We start from the raw sequence: 21,382 nt of genomic DNA on the forward strand, positions 1-21,382 counted from the left end.
AGCAGCCCCCCCACCTTTTCCTCCCTTGTTTCCCTGCACACAAACACACATTTCACACTCCCTGCCCAGCCATTGCGGGAAATTTCCACTAGGACGAGAGGGAAGGCCGCAGCTAGCCATGCTTCCAATTCTGCATGCTTCTTCTCTTTGCCTTCAATCCATGGCCACGTTCAAAACCTGTGTGGTTCCATGCCATGGGCATCCTGTATGTTCTTCTTCTTCTCCCAGCTGGCTTTTTCCACTCCCTCACTCCATCTCCGGTCTCCAATAATGCATGAGCGGCCGTGTGCATGTAGCATGTGAGCCGTGGACGTCTCGTCTTATGTAAGACCCCCTCCGCCCCCTCCCCGGTGTACATACGTGTGCTTGCAAAACAGGTCAGGCGAGGACGACACGCCGAGACAGCTAAAGCACTTCATACCCTGTGGTGGAAATTCACAATTACTACTAAAACACGCTAACACATACCACTGAAACACTTTCACTTATGCTGTTTTTTTTGCTCACAGAAACTATTAAAACATTCATTCACTGACTGCTGTTGACGGCTATAGAAGTCAATCAATTTGGACTTAATTTCTGCTCTGTACATCAGAGGTGGGTAGAGCGGCCAAAAATCTGACTCAAGTAAGAGTAGGGTTACTTCAAAATAATATTACTCAAGTAAAAGTAGTCATCCAAAAAATTGACACAAGTACAAACAAAGAAGTATTTACAGTGAAAAGGAAGTCATGAGTAACATTGTGAGTAACCGCTTACAATGTTTGATTCTTTTTTTAACAATGGTATTTTATTCCTCAGTAGTTATCTATATGAATTTTTTTTTTTTTTTTTTTTTTTTTTTTTTTTTTAAACATGTCCTGTTCAGCTGTTTGACACGGAGAATGGAAGTCTAAGTGCCCGGATGGTCTGAACAGTTTTAATGTTTCACATTGAGAGTCTGACATACTCCCATTGTGATCATTCAACATACCTCGTTTATTATGACAAAGCAGCGAACAGGAAGGGGTTATGGGGGGAACAGAAGAAAAGAAACACAAGAGAAGAAAGAAAAGAAACACAAACTACAACAAGAAATACATAGAACGTCTACACTAACTACTAATATGTTGGTGCTATCGTCAGCTAGATGTATTTCCGGTTGACACCATGTGGGGGGCCTGTTGACCAGGGAAAGAGGGGGATGGGTGTGGGGGAGTCGAGAAGCTAAGTGATTGAAAGGGGTAGAGTGTACACAAATCAGCTCTGTGATCTAGAACCCAGTAATCGTGTGAATCCCTTGTGAGTGTAAGCCCGTTGGCGACCGATCCTACGCCGCCCAATCGCCAATACCGGCACCGGGACCCCCGACCCGAGCGCACCCCATCACATCCAGCCGCCTGCGAGCCCCACTAGGCGCGCGATAGCCACGCAGACGAGCGGAGACGCCGCGCGGGCGCCAACCCAGGGCCACGGCCCCCACCCAGCCAGCCCGGGGAGTGAGGGCGGGTGGGCGGTTGGGGGTTTAGGCGCACCCCATCCCTCCTGCCGCAGCCCAGCAAAGGAGCCATCGTCCCCCCTCCTGGGATCTATATGAATTGTTATTATTATACTGTTTGATAACCCATGACAAATCCACATTAAGCCAAAGAAATACCCAAAAAATTAAAAATCGTTGAATTTCGGTGAGAGAAAAACATTATAGAAATGAAGCATCATTCGTCCAAAGAGCACGAGTGCCCTCTATTGGAGAAGATAGTTCCTAGTTTGAGTAGCTGAATAGTGAATACCTGAAGTTCCTTCATAGTTCCAATTATGAAATTAAAAGGACCATATCTCCGGTTTTCAGTGGTCAATCAGTGCCAAATGAAAACTGGGAGAGAGGTTAAAACGCATTTTAACAACAAAGCACTTGACACAAAATAATTGGTGTTCAAATGTCAATCTAGTCTGATAAACATGTAAATTTAGAAGATTAGCTTAATTTGCCTAACAAAAGTCTGCTATCTGAAATGCTACAAATGCTGACGTTTTTACAATTCTCATCGCAAATCGCTCACACATTACTCCACAAACTGTAGCTGTACACCTCATAACAAATGCATACACAAACATAGATTAGCTGAAAAACTTACAGCCTTATGTGGGCCAAACCAGAGCGCAGCTATCCTTTATCCAGTCCGACGTCTGAGCCTGCTTGTCAGTCATATAAAGCGACAGTCCAGCCAGACCCAACGCTCCCACCAGAGGGTTGTGTATCTGCCGTAATTCAACAAAATACAATACTTTTGGACTTTTTAATAGTTATTTTGGGGTACTTAAAGGGTTAATTCCGACTTCTGTGGAAATTCGGGTTACGTCGCCAGCGTTGGAACCCGGGGACTACCTGTAATATGAAACGGAAGAGGTGACAATATTGTGGGGTAATTAGGTCAAAGGTCACGGAGATCAGAAAATAGATTTCACGATAACGCAAGAGCAAAGAGGTGTTATTATCAAACTTACTAATACCAAAAATAAGGAAATGAAAATAAATCTGGTTATGATCCAAATAACACTCTAAAGTTTTGTTTTTTTAAAACTCATTGCCTGCCATTGACAACGTTAGACGTCCAAGTCATTTCAACTGGGAGGACTAGCTGTGAATGCTCATGTTTCAGTGCCATTGACGGCACTGGACGTCCAATCCATTTTGACTGGTAGAGCTTAATAGCAGCCAATGAATCGAATATTTATGTATAAATATAATGTCCCTCCAAAGGACATTCTGACTATGATACGGCCCGAGACAAAGATGAATTTGACACCCCTGTTTTAGAGAAATGCGCTTGTCAAAGCAGAGCAGTGCATCATAGCGGCAAGCTGTGACATTCTCTCGCTGCGTGAAGATACAAAGCGAGATCACGTCAAGGAGCTAAAGATTGAACGGGCCCGATTCATTGCTCACAGAAAGACTTAGATTGTTGTGTTGGATTATTTCCCCCTCCCCAAGTGCACGGCTCATTTCCTCCACTGGCAGAACAATGGAGGGATGTCATTTCAAGTGTTTAATGTTTTACTACTAACGTAGCCATGTTAGCTGATAAAGTTGTGTGGGGGTGGTTGATGTGTTAATTAGGCTGACTGTGATGTAACAATGTGGCAGAGTGTTTGGACATTTTTCCAATTTTGGGAGGGTGAGTAACAAAAATCCTTTTCACATGTTTGGAGAATAATATTTTGCCAAGTGAGAAAAATACTTGAAATTTATAGTGATTTGTAGTACAAGTGTATTGCATTCACATGGGAGAAAATACTTTTTCTAAGAGATTTATATTTAGTATTGTTTTTTTAATTATTCAGAAAACCAGAGAATGAAAAAAAATTCCAAAAACATGAAAAAATATTTAGAAAAATAAACAACAATGAATTAAATCGAATTGTCAAAAATACACATAAATTAATGATAAATGTAATACATTTTCGCTCAACCCAACCAAAAACGATTACCGTAAGCAAATGGTTAAGAATAGAAAACTAACCATAAAATAATTTACTCAGAAAATTGAAAAAAAAAAGAAAAAAAAGATATTAATTTCTTAAAATGAATGCATTACCCTGTAGATCAACCCAAATGTACTGTACTCACAACAGTATTATTCCTTCAAAGTTGTTTCTCAGTAAACAGTGAGGGCGCCATCTTGTGGGCGAAACATCCACAAGATGGCGCTCGACGTACTTCCGCCCAAACCGGAAGCGGAAACTTCCTTTGCCAGCACGGGTTGTTAGCTTCTGCTTAACCCAGCGAGAAAAACAAACCGGAGCAAGCATGGCGGACGCTGACGTCGACGAGCTTTCACAGCTCGAATTTTTATCTTTAGTGTCCAAAGTGTGCACGGAGCTTGACAACCATCTTGGAATCAGCGACAAAGATTTAGGTTCGATCACAGCTTCACATCAAAACAATCGAGCTAACAACTTAGCACCAGCTAATGTTCGCTTGTATTGTATTTTGTTTTAATATGTTGTTCATTTGATTCCTCAGCTGAATTCGTTATCAGTCTGGCGGAAAAAGAACCCACATTCGACGGTTTTAAAGCGCTCCTGCTTGAAAATGGAGCCGAATTCACTGTAAGTTTGCCTATTTGTAGACTCCACGTAGGTTGATGTTGACGTTATGGTGTCGTTGTCATTTCAGGACTCCCTCATTGGTAACTTGCTCAGACTTATTCAGACTATGAGACCCCCGTCTAAATCGGCCGCAAGAAAAGGTGAGCACAGTTTCCCTTCTAGGATATTCTACAAACAACTAATGAACAGAAAAACAAGCTTGTGCTGTGAATTGGAATGAGTACATAACTAGTAGACGTCCAATCCATTTGAACTGGGAGGGTGGCAGCGCTGCCATCCCTCCCACTTCAAACGGATTGAACGTCTATGGCCGTCAGTGGCAGCCAATGCCAGGCAATGAAGTAATTTTGTGCCATTTAAGGTCATTTACCTGTTGATGTTCAGTTACTTCCTGTTGATTTTGGGGTATTTTATGGGTCACTTCCTTTTTTTTTTTTTTTTGAGTTACAGAACAGGAAGTGACCTGGCAATCACCCAAATGAATAGGCAGTGACTCAAACTAAACAGGAAATGACCTGTGAATGCCCTAAAAAGAACCGCAAGTGACCTTTAAATGCCCTGGAAATCGGACAGAATGACTGTGAATGCTCTGGTTTATAATGAACGAACGTTCCCAGTCTAAATGGATTGGGCGTCGTGCACCGTCAATTGAGCCTGAATGATATGTAGTTGAAACACCGCTATCGCGATGTGCGCATGCGCGATAGTCCCCTTGCAAGGACGTACGATAGTTTTTTTTGTTTTTTTTAAATCCGCAATCAAATCAAAAATCGTGTCCCTCATATCGAAAATCGTACCGAACCATGACTTAACTGTATCGTTGCATCCCTAGTGCCGTAGAAGAGAGTCTATCGTCCATCTTTGGAAATGTGCGGTTTATTTTGTTGCCTATGTTAAGGTCCGCAACTGTGGAAACAAGGTTGCACCTCAAAGCAGAAAACAAGGGAGGGATCCGTTCAAGGGTTTATTGAATACAAACAAAATTACACGTGATCGCGGAAAAAGGTCTGTAACAGTAGGGTGACTGGGATCAATAATACTAACCTAAGCTGTAGGCAGAGCGCTGATAAGACAACAAAACAAATACATGCAAATACCAGCAGAACGTAGAGGATTTCAAAACAAGGGCTGCAGACGAACAAGCTAGGAAATGCATGAAATTTGAGCGTACAAGGTGTCGAATGGCGCCTAAGAAGTTAGTATTTCAGCACCCTTCGCTTGAATCACCTGGGCTTGAATATAGTCTTGATGAGCTTGAATTGGCTGCGGGTACGACTTCGGGAACGCTCCCACCACCGGCTCTGTTACAAAACACGATCAACACGACCGACAATTTGACAGCTGATGTCAACCAAAAATTAGGTAATGTCCGGGTTATAAAATTGCGCTAGCAGCCCTCTCCGCACACACACAGAGCGCCGAGTTGGCAACACGGGACAAGTCTGTGAAAGTGTCCAACCTGCGTCATTCCCGGGATATCTCTGCATGAGTGAAAGCAATGACGCGAGTAAATCCCGCGTCACCTTACACGGGAATTTACTGGGATATCTGTGTGAAAGGGGTTTAAGGCAATTATGGCTAACGGTTTTCAAGCAAGACCGTCGTTATGATGATATTTTCTCTGTAGTCACGTGGCTGAATTGTCACGCTATGTTCATACCAGAGGTTTCATCCTCGTTAATGTTTTTCTAACTTGTCTGCGTATGTGGGCATTGATCTGCACACCTCACAGTAAACCTCATTTTTTTGTCTCATCCGAGCCGAGCCAGTTCCAGCAGTCGCCACTGGGGCTGAAACGCTCTCTCTCTTATCATATTGGATTTCGCTTTCCCTCAACTCCTCTGGTGACTTTCTCTTTCTGGAGTGGTCTTTTTTTTTCCCGGTGCTTGGCCGGGTACTGGGGGTTTCAGAAACATGTCGTCTTGTATTATAATGGGAGGTTGGATACTTAAATACTGATTACTGAAGACTGAAGCATTCTGGTCGCCCTGATGTTTTTAAAAGTACGTCCGGGCCACCAGGCCATTTATATTGTCGACCCCTGATTTCACAAATTCAAATATGTTGATGCCATTTCTGCAGCCTCTGAAGTTCAGAAGCCAAAGTCAGAAAAGGACCGGCTGAAGGAGTTGTTCCCCGCACTCTGCAAACCAAATGAAGCACCACCGGTATGACCTTGATGAAATTTTGGTAACACTTTATAATAACTATCCGTTTTACTAGTTAATAGATCATTAGTAAACTGTTGATAAATGATTTATTGCTGATTTGTGAAGTATTTGTTAACAGTTAAGCATTTAGAGTGTGTTCCAATATGGTTGACCCCATTCTAAATGCCCATGATAGTTGATGGATCTTAATAAAACTATATACACTTTATGTTGAAGGTCATAAGTTTTATTGGTTAAATATACAAAGAAAAGTACAAATATTTGTTGGTTCTATGGCAGATTTTCATAAATGTGCAACATGAGCGCTGCCTGCAAAATGCCTTATCAAAATGCCTTTTCTTATGAAGTGAACGACATTTCTTAACCTGAAAAGATAGAAATGCCAAATGTTACACACAAAAACTTGAAACGTTTCTACACAAACTGTGTTTCAGGTTAAGAACACCCTGTAAATGCTTAACAAACTGTTAACAAATACTTCACAAATCAACAATAAATCATTTATCAACACTTTACTAATGATCTATTAACTAGTAAACAGATAGTTATTATAAAGTGTTACCGAAATTTTGATGTGACATGCGAACCATAGCATCGGGAATATGCGTTTTCCTCAGAAACTCCTGGATGAAGAGGATGTAAAGGTGGCAGCCGACGCTATGAAGGAGCTGGAAATGTTCATGCCCAGCGTTAGCAGCAGCGACTCCAAAAGCGAGCGGAGCCACACGGACAAGAGCAGACGCCGCAGTCGGAGCAGAAGCCGTGACCGACATAGGCACAGGGACGGTGACCGCAGGAGGCGCCGCCACTCGCGCTCCAGGTCCAGATCTCGCTCCAGAGACCGTGACCGCCACAGGGACCGCGACCGCTCCAGGAGGCGAGAGCGGTCGTCCCGTTGGAGTGATCGGTCGCCGAGCCCTCGTAGGGATCGAGACCGGGATTGGAAGGACAAACATGTGGATCGACCGCCCCCGGAGGAGCCATCTGTTGGTGACATATACAACGGAAAAGTCACCAGCATCATGCAGTTTGGATGCTTTGTCCAGTTGGAGGGCCTCAGGTTTTTACGTGCATTTTCTTCAATGATGGTTATGAAATTAATTTTCTTCTCTTGTCAACTAACTACTGGTCTACTCTCGTAGAAAACGATGGGAAGGTTTAGTGCACATTTCTGAGCTGCGACGCGAGGGCCGGGTAGCCAATGTTGCCGATGTGGTCAGCAAAGGCCAAAGAGTCAAGATCAAAGTTCTGTCTTTCACTGGCTCCAAAACCAGTCTGAGCATGAAAGTGAGCGCATTGTCGTCATCTTCAATCTTATCGTTATCCGAGCCAGGTTTTATCGCGGTGCATCATCGGTTTTCAGGATGTGGATCAGGAGACGGGCGAGGACCTGAACCCCAACAGGAGGAGGAATGTCGGACCCGACGGCAGCGAGGAAGTGAACATGAGGAACCCCGACGGGCCAAGCAACCTCAACCTGGGCCCGGCCCGGGAACTGGAGCAGGATGACACGCTGGAGAGGAAAAGGCTCACCAAGATTTCTGATCCAGAGAAATGGGAGATCAAGCAGGTGGGTTCAAGCTCTTCTTACAACAATATAGGGCTGCAGCTATCAATTATTTTTGTAGTCGATTAATCGATTAACTAGTTAGTTCGAATAATCGAGTAATCGGATAAGGAACATGAAAAATTAAAATACCTGAACTGAGCCTCAAACCATATAAAAAATAAAAACAAAAGGTGGAAAAGCGCTATATAAGTATAACACCATTTACCATTTACCATGTACAACAAAAGAATTGGCTAACTTAATAGCAAAATGCTATAAAACGCTAACTTTTTAAATGTATTTTTTACACAATGCTATTAACAAATGGTTCAGAAACATTCCCACAAAAAAAGGCTAAATATACCGATAAACTAAATTACGAATGCATTAAAAAAGCATTAGCTTAAACAAAAACTTATGTTTATGTTGTTCTTAACATGGAGCAGCTGGATTCAGCCGTGTGAAATGAGGCAGACTAGAGGGCCGTGTATCCTTTCAAATCAATAAAACTAAATGCAAACACTTTCAAAGTGAACCATTACAAGGTGACTTTAATTAAATGAATACTCAAAGCAGCAAAATTTAATTCGAATCTTTTTTTCTAATCGAATACTCGAGTTAATCGATTAATCGTTGCAGCACTACAACAATATTCTAAATGAATGCTGCTGACTATAACTAAGACATGCTATACCCTCAGATGATCGCCGCCAACGTTTTATCCAAGGAAGAATTCCCAGATTTTGACGACGAGACAGGAATCCTACCCAAAGTCGATGACGAGGAAGGTAACCGAGATTCTCATTCTCCACGCAGAAACCTTCTATCAAACAGGTTGTGCTTATGAGGTCTTTTGTCTCCCAGATGAAGACTTGGAAATCGAGCTGGTCGAAGAGGAACCGCCGTTCCTGAGAGGACACACCAAACAGAGTATGGACATGAGCCCTGTCAAGATTGTCAAGGTGCTGTACATCGCCGACTTGTGCTTATAAGCAATTTTACAAAGAAAGATTTTCCCCAATCCACCCTCGTTTTCCCATCTCCATCTAAGAATTAGGATGCTGATAGTGAAAACTGATGACAACTTTTCCTATTTCCACATTATGCTCTCCTTAAGGCAGGGGTGTCCAAACTTTTTTGCAAAGGGGGCCAGATTTGGTGCGGTAAAAATGTGGGGGGCCGATCTTGGCTGATGTCCTAATATAGTTAAGTAAATTTTAGCAAGCCATTCTGTGTGTCACATTTGCTTTATTATTATTATTTTTTTAAATTAATAATTTCAACAATCTCGCAACTAGCCTTTGTAGCATTCTCTTTCGACTCTCGGGCTCTTGCGAAATACTGCTGCTGTGAAATTAAACTAGCTTTAAGTTGCGTCAATTTCTCACTGCGTATCTTCCCTGTAATCCTGTCGTATATGTCAGCGTGTCTTGTTTGGTAATAACAGCGACTGTCTCTGCAAATGAGACACACAGTTGTTGCGTATTTTAGTGAAGAAATAGTCCAATTTCCACCTAACCTTGAAGTGTCGCTTGTCGCCGTTTTAGAAAATTGGAAGGGTTACACGGGGTAATGTTGATTAGAGTGCTGCTGCTTTTTAGTGGGTAAATTTAGTGTTTAAGCTACTTCATATGCTGGTAGCTGTACTGCTGACCACTTTATTAAGTCTGTGTGCGGGCCAGACGTTATTGATTTTATGACAGAGGCTGGGGGCCGGATGAAATTTGACCACGGGCCGCATTTGTCCCCCGGGCCGGACTTTGGACATGTCTGCCTTAAGGATTATAGTGTGGGAGTAGCTTGTTTTTCCCTTATCCACCCTCTTGTTTTCCCTTTTCCATCTAAGGATTAGGGTGCCAATAGTGAAAGTTGATTAAAACTTTTCCTATTTCCACATAATGCTCCCTTAAAGGATCATAGTGTGGGAGTAGCTTGTTTTTCCCATTGCCCACCCTCTTGTTTTCCCTTTTCCATCTAAGGATTAGGATGCTGATAGTGAAAGTTGATGGTGATTTTTCCTATTTCCATGTTGTGATCCCCAAAAGGGTCAGAGTGATGGAGTTGTTTTTTCTCCCTTATCTGCTCACTTGTTTTCCCTTTTCCACCTATGTATGTGTCGCTGTCTTAATGTGTACGTCGGCTGATTGTAACTGAAATGAATTGACATTGGAGGATAAATAAAGTATGACCATCAATCCATCTGATTTTACAGTGAAATTTGTCTAATTATCTGTTCAGAATCCAGACGGCTCGTTGTCCCAGGCGGCCATGATGCAGAGCGCTCTGGCCAAAGAGCGTCGGGAGCTGAAGCAGGCGGCACGTGAGGCCGAGATGGACTCCATCCCCATGGGGCTCAACAAACACTGGGTTGACCCGCTACCTGACGGTAAGTGCTGTTGACTTACATATATGAGAGCCATTTCCTGTAAGACGCTCCGGTGGAAATTTGCTGACACCAGCTGAGCTTTCCAGTATATGAAAAGGCAGAAGCATGATTCAGCAGCCCAAACTTCTTTCAACTTTGAGAAAAGGACATTTCCTAGTAAATATTTTCAATTGTTAATATAATTGAGCACTTGTCGCTTCAGCTGACGGCAGGCAGATCGCGGCCAACATGCGCGGCATCGGGATGATGCCCAACGACATCCCCGAATGGAAGAAGCACGCGTTCGGCGGCAACAAGGCGTCGTACGGAAAGAAGACCCAGCTGTCCATCCTGGAGCAGAGGGAGAGTTTGCCTATCTATAAGCTGAAGGAGCAACTCATACAGGTTAATATTTTTTTGTTTTAAAGCACCTTCAACTCTCACCCTGTCTCAAACCATTTTGCCGAGATCTCGTCTTCTTGTCACAGGCCGTCCACGATAACCAGATTCTGATTGTAATCGGCGAGACGGGATCGGGAAAGACCACGCAGATCACGCAATACCTGGCGGAAGCGGGCTACACCACGCGGGGGAAAATCGGTTGCACGCAGCCTCGTCGTGTGGCCGCCATGTCTGTCGCCAAAAGAGTTTCTGAAGAGTACGGCTGTTGTCTCGGACAGGAGGTGCGCGTCCACCACAGTTGCTGTTTTCAGTCGCTCTTCTACTTTTTATTAAAACGTGCGGATGATTCTTTTCGTAGGTGGGCTATACCATTCGATTCGAGGACTGCACCAGTCCCGAAACGGTGATCAAGTACATGACTGACGGCATGTTGCTGAGGGAGTGTCTGATTGACTCGGAGCTTGGACAGTACGCCATTATCATGCTGGACGAAGCCCACGAGAGGACCATCCACACCGACGTCCTCTTTGGCCTACTTAAGAAGGTTCACCCTAACCTCTTATTTCGCCTCAAACTTGCAGAACGTCGATCTTTTTCATCATGATTAGTGCTGCAACGGTTAATCGATTAACTTTAGTGATTCGATTAGAAAAGAGCTTTGAATCTAATTTTGCTGCTTGGAGTATTCGTTTAATTAGTGGCATTGTAATGGTTTGTTTTGAAAGTGGTTGCAATTAGTTTTATTGATTTGGGTTGAAACACTGGCCTCTAGTGGCACCACTGTATATGACATAACTCATTTAACATGACTGAATCCAGCTTCTCTCTGTTAAGACAAACATAAGGTAAGTTTTTGTTTGAGCTAATGTTTTTTTTTTTTTTTTATGCATTCGTAATTTAGTTTATAGGTATATTTAGCCGTTTTTGTGGGAATAGTTGTGTTAGAACGATTGGTTTAGAGCAGGGGTCCCCATCTGCCAGGCCGCGGACCGGTACCGGCCGCAGAGAAAAAATAATTTAATAACGACCGCATTCTGGCCGAATTAACCCTGTACCCCTGCTTAACACACCAATCTACTCTAGATATAATACAACGGGATAGATTACAATGTTGTCATAGAAGTCCATTGATTGGACTGCTAGTAGTACATCTTGTTTGTGTATATAATATATCTATGTGCGCTTGTCCTCGATAATAGCGTATTACTAGGCCACGGCGCAGCACATTTGTTCCTGGAAATAATTAGCCCCCACACTAGCGAAGATAACAGGAAAACAGACGTCTTTGGAAATAGTGTTACGGCGAAAAGGATATTTTTACGGCAAAAAGGGCACCCGACGAGCCTACAACCTCGAAGACCCACGAACTGCGAAGGAGTGGATTCGTGACCCGTTTGTGAATAAACAGAGAGATCGCAAATGACGGCGACCTTATTAAACGTACATTTGAGACAACAACTCTACCGAGGTTCTGGATTAAAGTCATTCTGGAATATCCTGACATCGCGACAAGAGCGTTGAAAACCTTGCTACAATTTTCAACATCGTATCTTTGTGAAGCGGGCTTCTTAATGTTTAACGACAAGGCGAAGTCGTTAATGGTGAGCGCGGTGTGCAGCTGTTGTGTGAAGCTTACATGGCAGGATGAATCTGAGGAGAACTTTTCTGCAAGTCCTTCCATGATCAAACGTAAGTTAATATTCCTTTCTTTCAAGAAAGTTTGTAGTGTTTACTTTGGAATCGCGGCATTTGCGGCTATGTTTAACGTTACGCGCATGCGCAGAACCGCATTGTTGCAATTTTTGATGGGTTGCAAAATTTGTCAGAACACCGGTCCGTGAAAAAAAAGACCCAAATAACACCGGTCCGTGGTGCAAAAAAGGTTGGGGACCCCTGGTTTAGAGCTTTGGGGGGGGGGAAAGCATTTTATAGCATTTAAGCTAACAGACTTTTGCTGTGCAAATTGGCCGATTGTTCTTTTGTTGTACTTCGATTGTCATTTATTTTTTTAATACCGTTTGAGACGAAGCTCAGGTATTTTTATTTATTTTTAAATGAAAGTGCAATTCTGCATGGTTCGTAGAAACTCGGGAATTTTTTTTTGTATTCACATTTAGTGCTCTTTTGAAAGTGCAGTCTTAGCTAGCCTTTGTTTTACATCGCCTAAAATTTATTCTACAACGCATTAAATGTTCCCAATACGATTACTCAATTATCCGAACTAACTAGTTAATAGATTAGTCGACTACTATAATAATCAATAGCTGCCGTCCTACTCATGATGATTATTTTGTGAGCAGACGGTGCAGAAGCGCACGGACATGAAGCTGATCGTGACGTCAGCTACGCTGGATGCTGTGAAGTTCTCGCAGTACTTCTACGAAGCGCCCATTTTCACAATCCCTGGGAGGACGTACCCAGTCGAGGTTCTCTACACCAAAGAGCCCGAAACGGATTACTTGGACGCCAGCCTCATCACCGTCATGCAGATCCACTTGACCGAGCCGCCTGGTTCGTAACTCCCGATTGATTCTGTCACCTTCCGATTTGGAACGTTAGCTCATCACGTTCTCACATTCCAGGTGATATCTTGGTGTTTCTGACCGGGCAAGAAGAGATCGACACGGCTTGCGAGATCCTTTACGAGCGCATGAAATCACTCGGGCCTGATGTTCCAGAACTCATTATACTCCCGGTTTATTCGGCACTCCCTAGTGAAATGCAGACCAGGATTTTTGACCCGGCGCCGCCAGGCAGCAGGAAGGTCAACAAAAGTCGTAATTGCTAATCCTCATATTGATTTTTTTCTTTAAATAGTCCAGTCTTACGTGTTTTGTCTTTGTCAGGTGGTCATCGCTACGAACATCGCGGAAACGTCGCTAACCATCGACGGCATCTACTACGTGGTGGACCCCGGCTTCGTAAAACAGAAAGTCTACAACTCCAAAACGGGTATCGACCAGCTGGTTGTGACGCCCATTTCACAGGTAAATCCAAACGGACGTTTTGCCGCTTTCTGTCGGTCGAACGTTTCCTGAAGACGCGCGTCGAAACAGGCTCAAGCGAAGCAACGGGCAGGCCGAGCCGGCAGAACGGGTCCGGGGAAATGTTATCGCCTCTACACGGAGCGAGCATACAGGGACGAGATGTTGACCACAAACGTGCCGGAGATCCAGAGAACCAACTTGGCTAGCACGGTGCTCTCGCTCAAGGTATGCAATGACGTCACGGTGATGTTGTGTGCGTTTAAACATGTTTTCACTCCCTCCATCAGGCCATGGGTATCAACGATCTGTTGTCCTTCGACTTCATGGACGCTCCTCCCATGGAGACCCTGATAACAGCCATGGAGCAGCTGTACACTCTTGGTGCGCTGGATGATGAGGGACTGCTCACACGATTGGGAAGAAGGGTGAGGAACATCGCAGACGTTTTGGGATTTCTATCAATGTTCTTCGATTCCTCACGTTTGCCTTCGTTCCCATCCAGATGGCGGAATTCCCCTTGGAACCCATGTTGTGCAAGATGTTGATCATGTCCGTGCATTTGGGCTGCAGCGAAGAGATGCTCACCATCGTGTCCATGTTGTCCGTGCAGAACGTCTTCTACAGACCCAAAGTGAGCCACCACCAAATCTTCTTGAAATGAGATATTCTTATTAGAGTTTTTCATAAACCTTTTTTTGCTTGATGTCGCAGGACAAGCAGGCCCTAGCAGACCAGAAGAAGGCAAAATTCCATCAGCCTGAAGGTGACCATCTCACCTTGCTGGCTGTCTACAACTCATGGAAGAACAACAAGTTCTCCAATCCATGGTGCTACGAGAACTTCATTCAAGCTCGCTCGCTTAGGAGAGCGCAGGACATCCGCAAGCAGATGTTGGGCATCATGGACCGGTACAACGATGAGCCGCCAAACTCGTATCAATCAATAAAATGGATTAGATGTCTAGTCCTAAGGCATCTAATCATCTCGACATTTCATAACCTTCTGCCTTTCAGGCACAAGTTGGACGTGGTGTCTTGCGGCAAAGCCACAGTGAGGGTCCAAAAAGCGATCTGCAGCGGTTTCTTCAGAAACGCAGCCAAGAAAGACCCTCAAGAGGGTTACAGGACCCTCATAGACCAGCAGGTGGTCTACATTCATCCATCCAGCGCTTTGTTCAACCGCCAACCGGAATGGTGAGAACCGGGGACTTCCTTACTGACTGAATAACTGTTCGGGTTGTGCCATCTTAAGCACACCACGATTCGATTCGATTACGATTCAGGGTGCTACGATTCGTTTTTTGAACGATGATCACGGTATTGACGATTATCGCGGTTATCGTGATTATCAAAATTATCACGATTATCGATGCGTTGTACATAACTGATTAATAAAGTAGCCAAACAAATTTATGTCTGTTATTTATTTAAAATATCCTTATGATTCAACGTGAACGATGGGAACATGCCCATACAACAAAAAGCTGCCCTTAAGCTGCTTTTTTTAATTAATTTTTTTTACAAGAAAGTGCAAAAACATTAATCATTTTAAAGGGAGTACTCATTTATCTCAACAATTAAATAAAATTTACACTGGTGGAATGAATTCCACATTTTCTGGACACAAACAAATTGTCTTTAGAAATAAGACTTCTTTTAACCAATACTTTGTTTTCACAGTGTTACCTCCCTTGTGTAACTCTTGGAGTGACAGGTGGAAATCACAACTGCTCTTGATCACTTTTAACTTATGGCGTTCATTGCCGAGCACACACACTCATTACAGCGTGTGCACTTTCTTCTCTCCCTGCCTGCCCACGCGCACAAACGCCTGTCGGCTCCCAGACACCACTTGCAACAACAGATTTCTGTACTATTTCGCAGTTTTACCGCTGTACTTAATCATGGTTTTGCACGTTCTGCATATGAAATACACCTTAGCGAATAAGCTAATTAGCTTAGCGCTTGACGTTAACTATTAACATCTCAAAACAACAATAAAGGCTAAACAATACAACAGGGTTCGTGTACTCACATCTTATACACACACACAGGTCTTAGCAACACACTCAGGACATTTTTCAGTTGAAATGCCTTAAAATGACTGCTGGATATCTGAAAGACAAGGAGCAACGATCTCTCTTCCCCTCTGGCTCTAGAAAATAACTTGCGCATGGGTCACGCTTCTGTTCGTACCTGTCTCATACACAAATTTATTTTCCAGTCTTTTAAAAAGGAGTAAATCTCTCTCCCTCTAACCGGGACAACAATAATGTCCGTGCGTCTGTTAACGGTGTCTGGTCAACAGAAGTGTATTGAATTTCGTTCCGCTACGAGCGGCTGTCATAAAGCTATGAGGGAAAATCATCGTTTTTGAACCTTTATGAATCGTAATCGAATCGTCACGTGTCGAATCGCGATGCATGTAATAAGCGATTTTTTGGAACTCCTAACTGTGGATTAACTTGATTTTGTGACTTATCGCTCTCTCCTTTTCTTCAAGGGTGGTCTACCACGAGCTGGTGCTCACTACCAAGGAGTACATGCGTGAGGTGACCACCATCGACCCTCGCTGGCTGGTAGAGTTCGCGCCCGCCTTCTTCAAGGTGTCCGACCCGACACGCCTCAGCAAGCAGAAGAAGCAGCAGCGACTTGAGCCTTTGTACAACCGCTACGAGGAACCCAACGCGTGGAGGATATCCAGAGCCTTCAGGAGACGCTAACGGCTTTTAGCACGTGTAGTCAATTTGCTGACTTCAGAGTTGGACTTTGTAAAAAATCCCCAAAAAATATACATTTCCTTAAAATGTTACTTTCATGGTTTGTTTTTGACAATTGCAACATAACTAATTCTAAGAAGTTACGCTAATGTCGCCGAAGAAACGGACTATTTATTTCTACTAGTATAAAACATGGAGGCAATCCCCCAATTTTTTTTAAGTTATATAAAAAAAAAAAAATCTGTGAATAGAAAGTTGGTATACAGTTCTTGCTCATCTTATTGCAACTTCATTAAATACAATTTTTAAAAAATGTTTTTGGCGTTGTAGTGACCGCTTTAAAATTATTAAAAATGTTGAAGCCTTAATATAACAAATACTATGTTAATAAGGATGCTCAAGCAAAAAAACAAGCGAGACTATAACACTTCAGTTATTTATATTAAAAATGCTTAAATTGACTCCTTAAGACAAATGCCCTTCAACTTACATATCTTTGCTAAATAGTATCAAATTGCAATATGCATTTTCTTCATAGTGCTTAATGTAATAAGGCTATCAATTACGTGGTCAAATTTACGTCGTTTTGAATAAACCAAGTCCGATTCATTTTTGCACCTGGCCGACAGAAGGTGCACTAACTCATCCTACGTAGTTTCAAAAGCGTAGAACAAGACTCGCTTACATGTCAAAGCAAAATGGCGACGCTGAACACGAGAACGTCAGCGACATTAATCTTTGGCATCAAAAGTATTCACAGATTTGGAAAGGCATGTTGGTACAAGTGGAAAGGATCTCGGTGAGTCCAAATGTAAATTTCTATATGAAGGTTTTGCTGGCATTTTCTTGTTTGCAAGCTGAATTCGAAAGCTCCAACACTAGATGGCGCAGGTCACCTAAACATAACTCATTCGCTCAGGTTCATGTTGAAACCAAGGTAGGAAACTAGAATTTCACTTTGTGAAGGAGAGTGGTCTTTATGATTCATTTGAAATAATGAAAAATGCATCAATTAATACTCACAAGCTAAATGGCTTGATATTTAGGGTGCGCTATTCTTAATCTACACTCAATTTCCCAAAAGCTGATAATCAATTTAAAGATTTATTAAATGTGTAGTTGAATTTGGCATGTAAATGCAAAGGGAAAAAGATGTATTAAATGTTTAAAATACAGGTTGGAAAAAAGTACAACAAAGAGGCATTTTAAGGTGAAGGATAAAAAAACTGGTGAAAGCGATAACGCATTGGATTTATGTAGCGCTTTTCAGTGAGCCTTTTTCATTGTTTATAGTCAAAAGATTTGAACAGCTGTTTATATGCATACATAATAGTGCTGTACAATATATTTTGTCGTGTGTCACAAACAAAAGTTGAAGGATTGCAAGTTGGCCAGTGCATCCTTTGATTTTCTGACAGCAGCCCTCAGAGAAAAAAGTTTGGACACCCCTCCTCTAACGGGAAAAGAAAACGACCGAATTGAGTGTTTTTGACTCCAGTACAAAGCATTAATCAAGTACAGTTCCATTGTATACAACGTGTCCGTTACGGACCATTGTCTTGAACAACTATTACAGTATAGTGCATATTAAAGATTGGACACAGCCATACTTTAACTGCCATTGACAGCAGTAGTCGTTCAATCATTTTGAAAATGGATTGGATCTCTAGTGCTGTCAGTAGTAGCTAGTAAGTTAACTTCCTGTGGTGGATGAAGTACTCACGTTTTATTTAAGTATTTTTTTTTCCTCCTGTATCTGTACTTTAGTAAAAGTTATTGTACTAAAGTATCTCCTGATGCAAAAATGTAATATGGCGGAAAACACAGACAAGGCTGAAAAAGCAGTTTCTGCTCTTGCACCCCCTGTAAAATAAACTGCTGTATTTTAAGCCAAAAGAACTTGTTTGATAGAACAATATCACTATATTCTGCCATAGCAGATTCATTATGCATTAAGCCCCCGAACTATTTTTGATTTGTCTGTTTTACCCTGGAAACCTCTGTTTACAGACGTCGCGCCACCGCTTTTGTTTCAACGCAGCCATAAAAAGAAGGTAATTATATTTAATATTCTAAATGTCTGTCATTTTTAGCTTAGAATCATTAATTGATGTCTAATATTTCGTTAGAAAAAAAAAACTATAAAAAAAAATATTCACTCGCATATTTTAAACTTTTAAACAAATTACGACACAATGAAAAAAATGGCGTCTGTAAAAAAGGCACGGATATCTACCTCATAACTATCGCTTAATTGTATTTTTTTGTCGCATTTTCTCCGATATGTTAGATAAATAAATAATCGATCCAAACAAAGAAAAATTGAGAAAAAAAAAACGTTGAAAAGGGTAAAATATGTAAAAGAAAATCTCGACCACTCCTTGATGTCTGCGATTTCTGCATCGCGACCCTTGTTATATTACCATGTTTAACCCATAAAATCCCCCCAAAATCTGACTGTGGCCATTCACACCTGTGTCTTGACACTCGATGATACATGCTACATGGAGTTTTTGGATTGAAACAAGGTAAGTACGCAATAATATCTCGTTAAAATCATGGCGTCTTTAATTCTGCTCTCACGTGCTCTCACCTCCAGTTAGGGTTTTGCTGTTTAAAATTTTTTTTAAATGCCCTCCTGTTCAAAAATTTTCTTCCCCCAGTAAATTGAGATTGTAAGCTTTCCAGTGATGTATCACACAAGCATATCGCACAATTTTGAAAGTTGGCCAAATTGGGGGTTTCAGAGCGGAACTTTAAGTCACCTGAGTTAAAAAACTCCCAGATTTATCCTAATGTCAGATTGCAAGCAACTATCAGGTGCTTATTGCCACCTACTGTACAAGTGTATGCAGCACTCATCTGAAGGCACGTTACGCTCACTGCTTGTTTTATTGGTCAATATCTTGTTCACCTGCCTAATCTTGCTTGTACTTGTGTTGCTGCCTCTAGTGCTTGATAAAGGTATTGATTGATTGAACGAAACTATCAGTTCACAATGACAGAAAAACAAAAGTAATGATTAACCCAGGCGACAATTTAAAAAGTAGTGGAGTTAGTGAAGTAAAAGTAAAAAGCACCACTTCGTATTTGTACTCAAGTGATGTACAAATACATAAAAATGTACTTAAGTACAGTAACAAAGTACTTTTACGTCATTACATTCCACCACTGTTTATTTTGGAGAACCATTGCTGTAGTTAGTTGTATTTTAGTGGCTACCGTTGGCAGGATAAGATGATCCAGGCCGACCAGAGAAAAGCCAAGTTCTTCCAACCCGAGGGGGACCATCTCGCCCCGCTTGCCATATTCAACTCATGGATAGACAAGTTCTTCAACCCATGGTGCTTAGAAAACGTTATCCAGCGTTGCTCTCTCAAAAGACCGCAGGAAATCCGCGAGCACATGTTGAGCATCACGTACATCGACTTACCTGTAATGATATATTTTAAACACTAAAATTTACCATTAAATCTCAGAAACAAGCTGGACGTGGTGTCTTTCGGCAACTCCATGATGCGCGTCCAGAAAGCCATCTGCATCTACCGTACCCTCATCGACCAGCAGGTGTTGTACCTCTACCGGTCCAGCATGCTCTTCAACCGCCAGCCGGAATGGTGAGTTTGCACTTTTCACTTGGAAATTCCACTTTTCTAACGTCGTCGTTACATTCTCCAGGTTGGTCTATGGTGGAGTTTTTGCCCGCTTACTTCAAATTATCTGACTCAACACGCCTCAGCAAGCAGAAAAAGAAACTGATATGAGGAACCCAACGCGTAGAGGATCTCTAGAGCCTTTGCGAGACGACGACCACTGGTAAAGTTGATCCACGCTATTTTTTAAGTCTTTTACTAGACTAGTCTAATTGGATTGGACGTCTAGTGCCGTCAATGGCACTGAAACAAGCTCAGTTATTGATGGATTTCAAATATCCCTGAATGATATTGGAAAAAAAATGTCATTGCGATTTTTGGGGGGTTTGCGATATATTGCGATATTAAAACGAAGAATTTTTACCAGATAACTTGAGTAGCTCTGTTTAGAATAGGACTGAAAAATATTAGAAAAAAAATAACATTATATATTGCCAAGGCTCCACACTTACTTTTTGCACTGGTTGTGCCTAACTTTTTTCTTAAGGTGCACCAGCACAAAACTATGACACTCACGCTGCTGAGAACAGCCTCTCACTTGCATAATGAATGAATTGGCACAGCACACCTCAGACGTTCTACCCATTCACGACACTAGATGGCGCCAGATATCATTGAAGCGATGTATTGTCATGACAGAGCTCAGCTACTAAGTTTAACCAGTTTGCATTATTTTATTGCAATGTTTTTCCTTATTCGGATTTGTTTCAAGACTACAGTTATTGTCAGACTTCACTTTGATGGTTAATGCAGTTATTGCAATTTTGTTGTTTTATCACAATAGATTGGTTTATTTACATTTCAAAAACCAGTAGCCATTCATTTACGAATGTGATTGCACTTTAGTTTACATATTTAAATGTTCAGATACTAAGATTTGAATGAGGTAAAATAACACGCTTTTGCTCTCAAATATATTGTTATCATTTGTTTCGGATGTACTGTAATTATTTTCTGTATGAAAATTAATTTGGTGTTCAAAAAGTCTTTTTTTCAAATTTGAGTCTTGAACAACAGGGGGTCGTCTTATAATCAGGGCCGTCTTATATTCGGGCCAATACGGTAATTGTCGAATAAGCTCCAACCTCAGGATCATTTACTTCAGATTTTGAGCAAAAGTTTTTACTCCTCAATTTTTAGACATCGTTTAAATAGTTTTGGAATTAGCATTTAGCATTCATTGCTACTCTCCCACTTTAAATGAAGTGATTTCTCCAGGCAATTAGTTAAAAATGGCAGTGTAACGAAATACTTTTACTTAGTTACTGTACTTAAGTACATTTTGTGTATCTGTACTTTACTTGAGTACAAATATGAAGAGGTACTTTTTACTTTTACTTCACTAGCCTACGTTAAATGTTACTTTTGTTTGTATATCTCTCACTGTTAATTGATAGTTTTGTTTTCATGCCTCCAGCGCAACCAATAAGACCTGAGCAATGATACC

General features: G+C 41.9%; 1 protein-coding gene across 2 annotated transcripts; it reads left to right on the plus strand.

The window, feature by feature from the left end:
* Window positions 1-3,705: 3,705 nt before the first annotated feature.
* dhx8 (DEAH (Asp-Glu-Ala-His) box polypeptide 8) lies at window positions 3,706-19,599 on the plus strand. 2 transcript variants are annotated; one of them, XR_009061817.1, is made up of 23 exons: window positions 3,706-3,896; window positions 4,004-4,089; window positions 4,157-4,229; window positions 6,172-6,257; window positions 6,878-7,320; window positions 7,403-7,547; window positions 7,624-7,830; window positions 8,510-8,597; window positions 8,674-8,771; window positions 10,048-10,195; window positions 10,398-10,579; window positions 10,663-10,857; window positions 10,935-11,120; window positions 12,877-13,087; window positions 13,159-13,340; window positions 13,423-13,563; window positions 13,633-13,788; window positions 13,851-13,988; window positions 14,066-14,194; window positions 14,275-14,471; window positions 14,577-14,756; window positions 16,066-17,081; window positions 19,514-19,599. XR_009061817.1 is itself a non-coding variant. In XM_057827045.1 (22 exons), exons 1-22 carry the CDS (start codon window positions 3,788-3,790, stop codon window positions 16,283-16,285), a joined length of 3,600 nt encoding a protein of 1,199 aa, XP_057683028.1. In that variant the 5' UTR covers window positions 3,706-3,787; the 3' UTR covers window positions 16,286-18,093. The 2 variants fall into 2 exon arrangements, 1 of the variants encoding a protein (XP_057683028.1); XM_057827045.1 differs by lacking the exon at window positions 19,514-19,599 and having other exon boundaries at window positions 16,066-18,093.
* Window positions 19,600-21,382: the final 1,783 nt, after the last annotated feature.

Source organism: Corythoichthys intestinalis, chromosome 21 (genome assembly GCF_030265065.1).
Source record: "Corythoichthys intestinalis isolate RoL2023-P3 chromosome 21, ASM3026506v1, whole genome shotgun sequence".
Taxonomy (NCBI): Eukaryota; Metazoa; Chordata; class Actinopteri; order Syngnathiformes; family Syngnathidae; genus Corythoichthys; species Corythoichthys intestinalis.

What these genes read in the sequence shown, in the direction of transcription:
- dhx8 (XM_057827045.1), top strand. Translation starts at nt 3,788, where the DNA reads ATGGCGGACGCTGACGTCGACGAGCTTTCACAGCTCGAATTTTTATCT. An exon ending in GCCCTGTCAAGATTGTCAAG is followed by an intron (nt 8,772 to 10,047) that starts GTGCTGTACATC and finishes TTATCTGTTCAG; the next exon opens with AATCCAGACGGCTCGTTGTC. An exon ending in CGCCGCCAGGCAGCAGGAAG is followed by an intron (nt 13,341 to 13,422) that starts GTCAACAAAAGT and finishes TGTCTTTGTCAG; the next exon opens with GTGGTCATCGCTACGAACAT.